This window comes from Glandiceps talaboti, chromosome 15, assembly GCF_964340395.1.
Source record: "Glandiceps talaboti chromosome 15, keGlaTala1.1, whole genome shotgun sequence".
Lineage (NCBI taxonomy): Eukaryota > Metazoa > Hemichordata > Enteropneusta > Spengelidae > Glandiceps > Glandiceps talaboti.
The window spans coordinates 20,625,879-20,638,764 of NC_135563.1; the positions used below are offsets into that span (position 1 = coordinate 20,625,879).

At 34.8% G+C, this 12,886-nt stretch overlaps 1 protein-coding gene across 1 annotated transcript; it reads left to right on the forward strand.

The window, feature by feature from the left end:
* The first annotated feature begins 1,591 nt into the window (after positions 1-1,591).
* On the forward strand, positions 1,592-10,450 carry LOC144446325 (dual oxidase maturation factor 1-like). Its single transcript, XM_078136072.1, has 9 exons — positions 1,592-1,625; positions 1,725-1,926; positions 5,783-5,840; positions 6,378-6,512; positions 6,755-6,850; positions 7,063-7,216; positions 7,692-7,903; positions 9,479-9,717; positions 10,289-10,450. Exons 2-9 carry the CDS (start codon positions 1,756-1,758, stop codon positions 10,448-10,450), a joined length of 1,227 nt encoding a protein of 408 aa, XP_077992198.1. The 5' UTR covers positions 1,592-1,625; positions 1,725-1,755.
* The last annotated feature ends 2,436 nt before the right edge of the window (positions 10,451-12,886 follow it).

The window sequence follows — 12,886 nt, forward strand, 5'->3', positions numbered from 1 at the left end:
TACCCCTGACGTAAAAATTGTGCAACAGGTGTTCTCAACAATGTGATGTCAAGCAAAGTGCGATTTTCATGATGGAGTTTGGCGTACTTCAGATGTAAACAGACAATTTAACATCAAAGACAATTTTGTCACGTGTTTGTATCTTTCGTCATTATAAATTTTATTTTTGATGTTGAATTTAATACGAAGGTTGGAATATAATTGGTGATTTGCATACAATCATTTAATGTCAATTGTAGTCAAAATACACTTCATATTATACAAGTCACCTTAGATGGACTTAATTCTTTCCTGTTCAGTCCGAATCGCACATTAGGGTAAAAATACTTTATGATCACACGGCGTGGCGTGGCCTTGGCGACTTGGAGTGGTGAATACTCCTGATGCTGACCAGGTACAATGCTTAAGGCACTACAATACTATTAAGTACAAGAAATAAATCTTTTTAAATGCTATGACTTATACATAACGTCGGGAATTCCATTAGTTCAATGAGGTGTCTTTAAATGTACGTGGTGATCACGTGCACATAAAGATGGTGTACTTTACAGATGGTAACAAGTGAATTCGTGCAAAGTTTAAATAAAAAATCATGAGATTCGAAATTTTTTGGAATTTGTATCAAAATGTGACATAGGTTATAGAAATGACGCGTTATGTTTACTGTATATTAATACTGAGACCACAATAGATAATGGTATGAGATTAATATTACAGTGTGAATCTTTGGAAAACTGAAGTTGAAGTTCGATATATTTTATTGTTCTGTGTTTCATAAAATGATAATTTAGCCCTCAAGTCATACTTACGTCATCAAACCGTGACGGTGTGTTATTCCAATTTTTCAATTACATATAAAGTACGTTAATCATAATATTTTGATCCATAGAATCGCATACTAGTAGTGTTATATTGACAATGATTACATGGGATCATTCTTTTTTTTACGGTATTGGCAAAAATCCCTTTTGACACCTAGATTTTAATCCTAATCAGAAGACAGCCTTTCCAGGGACCATAGACCCTACACATGTAGGCCTAGGGCCTATATAGGGACGCATTTTGTCTGATGATAATGCCGTCACACCTTAGAGGTTTTTTTACAACAACTGGTAGAAAGTATATCAGCAGTAAATAAGACCAAATCTTCTTGAATCTTCGACTAGCTTGTAAAGAAGGTTTAAAATTTTCAAGGCTTGTCGTTGAGCGTCTCACCAATATTGCCAGACGAGAGTCTTAATTTCCCTTTTGTATTTAATTAGTAATCAAACCAGGATATGTAAGACTGTGTTATTTGAATTGTCAAAGCACGTAAGCAAGGTAACAGAACCGTGTCTTGTGAAAACCAAGTACATTAATCATTTTTACCTTACGAAAACACAATGGCTCATACGTCATTATCGATCCAGAGGTAGGCGTGGTTTAAGAGACACGTACGTGAGCTGGGTGTCAATCACTCTCTATTTATATGATATGACGAAACATATCCCATGTATCACATGTATCTAGATATGCAGTGATTGGTTAAAAGATAGCAGGTAAGAGGGAGTCTAGATTCTAAACTGGAGGCAGAAAGCAGTGAAGGCATAAGCTTCACTCACAGACCATAGATAACTTCATTTTCCGTAAGTAGCAAGCCCAGTTTCGATATTTTAAGAAACTTTACTTCTAAGTTCGCCAAACATTTTTTTACCCTGATAAATTTAATTTTCTTACATTTTCAGACACTGTAATTGTTCTACTTTTTCTGAAATTATGCTGAGCAAATATTTTACTGCATTCCGACACGGCGGAGATGCACCAACACAGTACGGAGAGAATCGCACTGCAGTCACGGCTGATGTTCTGGAAGTCGGTATCGTCTTCTGCAGTTTAATTTTAGTACTAGCTTACTTGGTTGTACTGCCTGGAATACGAGGGAGAAAGGTAAGAAATATACTAACGTATACATAAATGGGAGTAGTACAGAAATTGGAAATCGTCGATATTTGAATTATGCATACGGACTAATGCTATACTTTTTTTTGTTAGATATTTTAACAATCACTCGGATTTATTCCCGCAGTGTTGATTTTGTTATTTTTTTTGGAACTTTGCTGTAATATACTTACAAATTTTGCATATGAGTTGTCTGTAAAAATGATATCATGTCAATTTATGATCTAGTCCATCAAAAAAAACAACCCAAACCCGAGAAGGCCTAATAAAAAAATATGTGTGGTTCCGATTACGCTCAATTTTAGAATACGTGGGGGTTTGTAGATTTTTAAAATATTTTATTATATTTTTTCTTTGTGAGTGTCTTGTTCAGGTTTTCCATTGTTTTCCGAATGGTCTCTGTGTTATTTATTTCTTCCTATCAGATGTACAGCCATTACAGATTTTAAGAATATTTTTATTTTGTCTTTTTAAGTTGATGTCAGTTTCCCACTATTTCTCGTGAGACTATTTTTTTCTCTCAAATACGTAAACAATGTTTAGGGTCGGCAGTGAAAAGCTAGGTGGGGTCGGGTAACCCGAACCAAACAATTATTTTTTAGGCCTAAGAAATGATGGAATGAACCCCCATTATTCAAATTAAGATAATGAATATACAATTGAAAGTAACAACCACGTATACTTAAAGTAACGACGTTAATTTTAAGACAACTAAGCTATAGAAATAGAAATAGGAAGATACCAAGAAAAGAAACGTTATCAAATTTCCATTTTTAGGTTGAATTTATAATACTAAGTTGTATTTATTGCATGTCACTAAGCTTTGACGCGACTCTAGTCGTGATGGAAATCCCAATATGACGTCATTGATATGTATATACCAATATAGACAGCACTAAACTTAGGTGATATATCACGTTTATAACAAATGCTTCAATGTTGGAAATTTACAATGTTCAGCAAATCGACAAGAGACACCTGTTTTGTTGCCATGGTCACCGTCACGGTGGTTGACCACATCCTGAAACTATGTACGCATGTTGTAATCGACTCTAGTTTAAATCGAACCCTGGTTTCTAGGAAATTGAAAGCTTAAGTTCGCAGGGGGAGGCCCGGGGAACGCGTCGAACTAGATGCTTGAAGCTATACAATGAGTGATACGCTGTTGACAAATTCGTGTGTTAGACTCTATAAATAGTAAAGATTTTCTTATTAACAAAATTATTTCACAATTCAAACACAATCAAATACGTGCTGCGCATTGGATGTGACTCATTCATGACTTTCTAGATATTTTAGAAAATGCAATAGGATGTGCCTGCAAAGACACCTACTCCAAAAGATCGTCCACCTTACAAATAATGTCACATAAATATTCCATTCTACATTTACATTTGACATGATAGACATGAATATATTATAATGGGTAAGATGAAACTAGAACAATCCAAAAAAAAACAAGCAAATCTATGGAAATCTGAAATAAAACGAGGTAATGAAATGGGGAGTGAACACCGTGATGTCAACATTGTTTTGTCAAAGAGTAAACGTATTGTAAAATTTGTAAGGAACGTCGTGCTTTGTAACATGTTGACTTGTCAACCTTTGGTACTCAATCTCCAAAGTCGTCTTATAATACACAACGAGGGGTTGTGACAGTTACCTACTTCTTGTCACTGCGTATGACTATTGACTCGTACTGGCCTTCACTACGATAGATAATCAACAAAATCAAGTTAATCTAAAATACAACGCCTGAATCACACACACACATTCTTCAGATCCTGTTATTTTCCTTAGGTAATGACAGTTTTGAATTCTAAACAGCAATTTTACAGCAAAAAATAGAACAAGTTAAGTCATCACGTTTTTGGCTGTCATGGACCGATTTAAAAAAATGTTCAGTGTAACAAGTTTACGTAGTTCTAATACGACTTAAGAATTATCTAGAAAAAAACAACATGTTTATTGTTCAGAGTACTCAAATAATGTGTTTGTATTACCTTCACACTTAACCTCAATAACTTGCAGGTGAGTAACTATGGTTTGGAGATACTCCAAGATTAAACTACTTATAGAATACTAAAGCAAATTTGTTCACGTGAAACGCTAAGCATAGAGTCCTTCCTCCAGTCGGGTGTTATTGTGTAATATTGCGTTAAACTTCCCTGTTCGCTGATCCTGCAACTATCGATCGTTCAGTATCTTCCATGGTGTATATATCCCGGGGTAAACGTATGTATATGGTTCCGAGCTTAGCCCTACATGTGTAACTACAGTGTACGTTGCACTCAACACGGGGGGTTGGGGTTGGAGGGTTCAAGTGACAATAGTCAGATCAAGTTACGGATCCATACTCGCCGCGCCATGCAAGCAGCTGCATGACTATTCCGAGCTATGCCCTTTCAGACTAATATATTTAAGCGCTTCATATACTTGCACAAATATTGCATGAACAACCTACTTGATTATATCAGAAACAAGTCATCTGCCATCACCGGTCAGTCTTAGTACTTCTCGGCTATAGCCACTAGTGACAATGTTGTATGAATGTTCTAAAATAGCTATTAAATTACATAAATATTTTGTATGAAGGCATCCGTGAGTTTACTCTTAGTTCACGAGTGACTGAACATTTGACAGGAATTGTTAGACACTAAGGGTGTATCTTGTTGAATGTAAAACGAAGTTTCCATCAACGTTGCTGGCGTCATCGGTGACTGTAGCACACCATGCCATATGTTCACTAATTAAATTCAGATCCGGGATTTGATGGCCATAAACATCAAAACGTCCTGGTCTTGTGGGCAACATTTCAACAAAATTAAGTCTGATTTATATACTAGTATACCCATTAATATACCAGGCAAACAATCAGACAATTAGACAAACGAACAAACAGGTATGACAGTACAACCTCTATACAAATCCCTCCAGTCAGTGGAGAGTAAATATTTTTTCAAAAAAACACTCTCACCTCCTTGCTTTTTCCAACTGTAATAAAAGAAAAAAGTAACTATCTCAAATAGTAACTATCTCAAATAAGTATTCACAGACTGATCATTTATACCTTTGAAACTACATGTATTAGCTACCATTGGTATGCTACCAGCAATCCACTTATGTATTTTCCGAATGAATCAGTGTCAAGTAAGAAATGAAACTGTAGAACTGATGAATTTCTTTCATTTCTCTTCCGTTAGTAGCAGGGTTTGGTTGGCATCTATACTCAAATGTTGACTCAGCACTTATTTGATATCGTCCTGTAGTAGGCATAAACGTATAAAATCATATTATCTAACTGCACACTCTGTAACTGCACTGGAAATTCCATCTTTGCGAAGCAGCATTACTTTTACGTGTTGTTGTAAATACCAAGCTACAATAAATCTCTCAATGAGACAGCGCAGTATATATGTTCAAACCAGACACCAGTTGTTGTCATGTCATAACAGCAATAAAACTCTCGAAGCAGGTGCAAATGTCTCACGACCACATCATTCAATGCGCACGTACAAAACGTATTTTTTTGGTCACATGATAAGGAAATGTTTTGTGTCATTGTACCCACAAACCTTACCAGGTAAATGATGTATAAGTATTTAGCTTCACAGGGGTGATGTTCATCTGTTGAACCATACATCAATATGATTGAATTCAGAAATAGTCTAAATCTAAGCTTATCACTTCATTTACCTAAATCTAATTAATTCTTTTCTATCTCCCTAACCTTTCCTCTTCCACTTTCCACAAATTTGGTTGGCAACTATTAAAGCCAAATCAATAACAATACATATATACAGTAATAACTGAACGCGTTCCCAATTCTTATTTTCTTTCATAGAGACTATATGGGGCAGTACGTGGACTACTTGCAATTTTCATTGGAGCCACAATAATTCGTAAGTTTTGTATAATAATTGTTTACGTACTTACCAGCAATACGTTTTAAAACGTTCGACTTCATGTCAGGCTTCAGTGTTACAGACACAATTCTTCAAGCCATAGTAAGTGCGCCCTCTGGTGGTTAAATGTAACAGTCTCAATCAATATGTGCATGGCTCTACAAACTCCTAATAGTCCTATACATTCCATTAGTTGGTTTATTTATTTATTTATGTAACAACAAATAACACGGTAATTGACTTGTAAATTGCCACATATTTCGATCATATTAGAAGGACTTGTGATGCAATTTACAAGTATTGATTAATATAATTACTATGTCACGGTTGTAATTGGGATATTTAACAAGGTCCCCTCTGCTAGTACTTGTTCTGAAAATTCAATTTTCGAAGTAAATTTTACTTCCCTGTCAAATGACGTTATTTTGATTGTAGCATTGATTTATTCTTGCCATTCTGTGGTCTGACAAACATATTTAGATGTTTCGCTTCACAAGATGAAATTGACAAATTATGCCTTGTTATATTATATAGTTGTAAACTTTGGACAAGAATGGGAAGTTTCCCGGATCCATACACAGACCGAATACAAAGCCGCAACGGATCAGGACATCGAAGCTGAAGTTGGAGTCAAAATTGGACTTCGGAGTGTCAACATTACGTTGAGAGGTGAAACAGTTTCTAAAGACTATAGAACTAAAATTAGATACAAAACTTTAGTTGACGATAAAACTCACGAGTACATATATTCGTATCAACGATTCTCTTCAGATTCCTAACTTCTTCTCAAGTTTTAATTTGACAGTGTTCTTGGCTATAAATGAGGTCTTCTCCCTGTAAGAGTTTTTACCTGTACACATACTATTTATATAATATATAATTCTTTCTTTGTTGTATATTTCTCGTTTTAGGAACCCCAGAAAACCAAATAAATGAACAAATTAATTACAACGAAAGGTTCTCATGGGATTCATGGGACCAAGGAAGAAACTTCTATTCGCCATATGGTAAGATATACTCAAATTTTCTCAAAGGCACTGTTGAATTTTACCTAATATGCCCTCTCCTTCTGAATTGTCATGGTGATAGAAACATTGGGTGTATGTGATGATGCCATTCACTTTTAAAACTCATGCTACATTTTGTAATTTTCACCAGTGATAAATACATTTTTTTCTTTTTTTCTTTTTTGTAATTCATAAATGTGTTATCTTTACAGCTGGTCAAGTCAACCGAGAGTTTCGTGACGCCCAGTACCGGGGTCTCCCCTACCCGATACTGTGGATAGCTGAATATTTTACGATAGATGCCGAAAACCTACGTTGGGGGCGCTCATACCGAATGTCTGGATACTACGCACATATAATGATATGGTGAGTGACAACTCATATGCAACTTTTATTCAGTTTGTCATTCAAAAAATTATGTTATTCGCCACAATATGATTCATACTTTATTTCAGACTTGGTTCAATAGCAAAACAAATGATTATATCTTAATCCTTATATTTGCATAAAATCCTTAGTGGTGTTGATATATCTTCAGCAATGAAAGCAAATAATGTCCTAATTTTAATTAGTATGTAAGGTACGCCGTGAAGGGGCGCCCTCACACATAGAGAGGAGGCCGGTGAGGGCGGAATGTCACGACGTATCTTACATACTAAATTTCAATATGCAAACTTTAGACAATCATAATACTTGTTCTATTTTACATGTTCTACACATTTGTCAGGTAATATATGACTTTGCGTGTGTTGTCATTGTTTGCCTCTTTTATTGGATTTTGGTAAATTGACACTTTGTGAGTTATTTTTAACACTTCATTCCCACTTTCTGTCTTTCACAGGACTGCATTTCCAACTTGGATCATAGCTAATATTCTGTTATTCATGGTAATCAACTATGCTGCCTACTGTATGATATTAACCGGTCTGTGGCTCCTATTGGCTAATTTCTTGTACTGGATATTACGATGGGGTCCAGAACTAAGTATTCCATTTGCTGATGGGGTACTAAATTTTCACTTTGGATGGTGTTTTTGGATAACGTTTGTGACAGGTAATAAATGATTTTTGTGTGTACATGTATATGTATATGTATGTGTGATATTTTTTTTTGTTCTCCCAGTTATGTTTTCAGTCATCTTAATGACTGAACCCTCTCAATGTTTTCATTCGCAATATACAATGTCGGGGATCAGGCTAGACTAGCTGTAAGCTATTTCTTGACTCCCCATTTACCCTTCTCTCTTTTGATTTTTTTGTTACCATTATTTTGTAATCAATTTAACGCTTGGGTAAATAAACCACTTATTATTATTATTATAAAGGAAAGGATATATTAGTCATTTTATACTTTACTACTGAAAGAGTTGTTCATGAAATTGAAATTGAAATTAGAATTCTGTACAATGAGCAATGTGAATGTCTGGCTCATTCTTATTTATATCAATGAACAGTAAGGGGTGAGATCAATAGTTCAATGTAGGATAAAAAATTAAATTCTTCAACTCAGACCCCCCCCCCCCCCCCCAACTACATTGACCAAAATTGACAATGTTTCGGACAGCACAATCAATTTCAAATCAGTATGTAATAGTATATATAGTGCTCTGAATACAAAGCCAGCATGTAGTAGTATGTATATGCTATGAATACAAAGCCAGTATGTAGTAGTATATATATGCTATGAATACAAAGTCAGTATGTAGTAGTATATAGTGATATGAATACAAAGTCAGTATGTAGTAGTATGTAGTGCTATGAATACAAAGTCAGTATGTAGTAGTATGTAGTGCTATGAATACAAAGTCAGTATGTAGTAGTATGTAGTGATATGAATACAAAGCCAGTATGTAGTAGTATGTAGTGATATGAATACAAAGCCAGTATGTAGTAGTATATATAGTGCTATGAATACAAAGCTATTATATAGCATTGTAAAAATAGTTCTTGTGTTGACATTACTTTATTTTAGCGCCATGCATTTACTATGGCAAAAATTCTTCCATTTCTCAATTTGACATTTTTTAAAAGATATTTGTATTTATGGGTACAAAACATCCATTAAAAGTAAGATTGGTTTTGTAGGGTGGGAACTAAAATTCAACCCCCCCCCCCCCAAACAAACAAGTAAAACAATTTAATTTTTTATCCTATATTGAACTATTGATCCAACCCCTAACAAATCTATGTTATGGCTTGAACTGTAATAATCAAAAGAATGGAAAACTAACTAACTGACAAGTGTGTGTGTGTGTGTGTGTGTGTGTGTGTGTGTGTGTGTGTGTGTGTGTGTGTGTGTATGTGGGTGTGTATGTGTATGTGTATGTATGTGTGTGTATGTGTGTGTGTGTGGGTGTGTGTGTATGTGTGTGTATGTGTGTGTGTGTGTTGTGTGTGTATGTGTGTGTGTATGCGTGTGTGTGTGTGTGTGTGTGTGTGTGTGTGTGTGTGTGTGTGTGTGTGTGTGTGTGTGTGTGTGTGCTACAGAAGTAATGATAGGCTTGATTTGTTCACCCAAATATGTGATTTACTTGGTACATCAGATGAGTTTTTGAGTTTTCATTTATATGTACATTCATACATAAGAAACTGTTCTCACTCAAACACAAATATTTACTTCTCCCTCTAGGCATTATTTGTGTTTTATGTGGTTTCCTTGTTCTGGTTTGCAACAAACTATGGCCTGATAAAACAGCTGACTTCTTCCAAGATTACGACAGACCTGTTCGGAGACGAGAAAGAGACAATGCAATGCAGGAGGAAAGAGTACAACATTTGCCAACCGGTGACACTGTGTTGGAGTTACAAGATTTTGATGACTCAGAGTCTGGGGTAGATAATGATAGTCATGGAAATCAGTCTAGACGAGTAAGTACAGTTTGTTGTATCATCAGTATCACACATTACAAAATTCTTTATACAAAAACTAGAATGCCTTATGAACACGTAGTACATAATATGAAATGTATGAATATATATACACACATGATAAACACAATTGTGTGTATGTTGTACATGATGCGAACACACACACACACAAACACACACAAACACACACACACACACACATATACATACATGCATTTATGCATGTGTGCATGAATGAATGAATGCATACATACATACATACATACATACATACATACATACATACATACATACATACATACAAACCGGTACATACATACACTATCAGTATGGTTTGTTTACGTAATTATTCAATTGTTAGTGTAAAACATTGACAATAGAGACTCAACACTAGCCACATTCTCCCTAGTATGAAGAAAGCTTTGACAATATGAGTGCTATAGACTATCATCATGATTTTTTTTGGCAGGGGGTGGGGGTGGGGGGTTTGAGCTACAAATCATCAGAACTAAATTACTAATGTAATGATTAATGATTGTGTTTAAACATAAATGTTTTGTTTTTGTTACAGTCTGTATCTGTAGCTTCCAGTTCTATTGACTCAATACTCAACTCACAAACAGACCTCAAGGATGACCAAAGAACTAGTTCCAATAACTCTGGCAGTACTGGACAAGGAAGAATAATAAGGGTTACACCAACTACAGGCCACCAAAATTTACACTCAATTTAAATGTTTTAAAAATGTTGACTTTCATTCATTCAGAATTCCATCCAATATATTTATACAGTATCTTACCATCAATCATGCAATACAAATACTTTGAAATGAATCAAATTATTTTATTTAAAAACTGAGAAGAAAAATAAGCAACTATATGAGTAATAATCTGAAATGTAATTTTAAACTATCCAGGCATTGAAGGAACAGCATTAATGTATTTAGGCCACATCATACATGGACAAAGAATCTAGACATGACCAATGGTATAATTAACAGAATTTAGGTCACATGACCAAACTATCTAAGCATATGAAGTTGCCTTTACAGAATTTAATTACATGAATAAATTATCATATGACCATTGATACCTGATTCAGATCACATATGAAACAATAGGCTAAAGAATGTGATAGCAAAAGTGTTCTTCAAAAGTGCATTCCAGGTACTGCATTTTTGGTTTACATACTTCAGAGTTGTTGAAGTTCAAAGTGAAGTTTAGGTTTCTTTGACTTATTTTTTGAACACAAATCGAGACTGAATTCTGAAGTTCCATGACTGTATTATCACAGCAGGTGACATTGATAAGCTTTATTTCTAGGACTATTTATATTTCCCACTAAAAAGTGTATAATATGTCTAATATATGTATATATATATATAGAAAATTCTTGTTTTACACTATCAAGTTTTTGTTTTGTTTTTCTCACAATTGTGTTGGCAATAAACAGGATATGGAACTATTTATATACAATATCTGTGTCTCTCATATGTAAATAATTTCACTGTATCTTCAATACTTGAGTTGGTTTCACTCCATGGTCTAAATATGTTCCATGTGTAAACAGAATAATTTGAAAGTCTGCAACAAAGGAACTTGAATAACGATAGAAATTTGTAATGTGATAATATATATCCATGGTGGATGGTCTGTGGTTCAGTTTAATATGATGGGTGCAGTCATAGACCATTCACCTGGTGGTCCACCAGGTGAATGGTCTATGACTGCACCCATCTATTAACTGAACCATAGACCCTCCACCAGCTGAATGGTCTATGACTGCACCCATCATATTAACTGAACCATAGACCTTCCACCAGCTGAATGGTCTATGACTGCACCCATCATATTAACTGAACCATAGACCTTCCACCAGGTGAATGGTCTATGACTGCACCCATCATATTAACTGAACCACAGACCCTCCACCAGGTGAATGGTCTATGACTGCACCCATCATATTAACTGAACCATAGACCCTCCACCAGGTGAATGGTCTATGACTGCACCCATCATATTAACTGAACCATAGACCCTCCACCAGGTGAATGGTCTATGACTGCACCCATCATATTAACTGAACCATAGACCCTCCACCAGGTGAAGGGTCTATGACTGCACCCATCATATTAACTGAACCACAGACCCTCCACCAGGTGAAGGTTCTATGACTGCACCCATCATATATACAACAACTGACACCTGATTATTCCAACAATTCCAATATTTTATTGAGAATAGAAAAGATAATTTCCCATTTACAGAAACTTTGAATGAATTGCAGAAATTTACAAGCCCTCTTATAAATCAATATGTAGAATAAAGTAACATGCACACAATATTTAAAACTAATCACAAATATAAATAAAGTAATATTATTCTAAAAATAAAGTTTTAAAGCTGATGATTTATTGTGGATAAAACTAAAAATGTATAACAACATACCAGGCACTTTGTAACCAATAGAATTTGATGCGAAAACTGGCAGTGGAGGTAAAAGTTCTTTGACATTGTTGATTGTTGCATAAGTAATTGCCTTTGTGTGATAATAAGTGGTTTACATAAATGGAATGATCATGAAACATAGCTATGCTTCTATTACAATATCATTAATTTGCATAACTAATATTTCAAGAATGTGCCTCAAGGACAAATTTCCCAGAAAATAAAAAGTTCTTCAAATCTCTCCAAACAGAGCTATTTGAAAGCTTGTTCCTGGTCCGTTTGAAATAAATAAAAGAAATTACGGTAGGATTTTTTAGCATCTTGAATTTTCCAAGCAAGTTAAGGAAGTATTCGGTGGTCATATTGGATTCTAAAACAACTAAATTTTGATATATCTTTGGCCTCTATTACAACAATTTGAACAGTGACCCAACATTTTTATTATTCTCAATTTGAATTGAAAATATGTTGGCATGTTCTTGAACAGCTTAACAACAAAGTTTATTTCCGAGGCGTATACTTAATTAAACAAATCTACCTTTGTATTATAATGTCAATGATTTGCATAAATGTAATGATTTGGTTAAAGACCTGTAAAAAGAATCAATAGATTCAACAGACTTGGAAAAGTCAATGTAACTTTATTACCATACAAGTAGACATATAAAAGGTAAAAGATTAGATTCTGAATATGCATCTGTACGAGTTCGGGCCAGAAAAGA

Bases quoted from the DNA above. Each gene is read 5' to 3' on its own strand.
- LOC144446325 (XM_078136072.1), top strand. From the start codon at position 1,756: ATGCTGAGCAAATATTTTACTGCATTCCGACACGGCGGAGATGCACCA. The intron at 1,927-5,782 runs GTAAGAAATATA...TTTCTTTCATAG, and splicing joins CTGGAATACGAGGGAGAAAG to AGACTATATGGGGCAGTACG. The intron at 6,513-6,754 runs GTGAAACAGTTT...TTCTCGTTTTAG, and splicing joins TGTCAACATTACGTTGAGAG to GAACCCCAGAAAACCAAATA.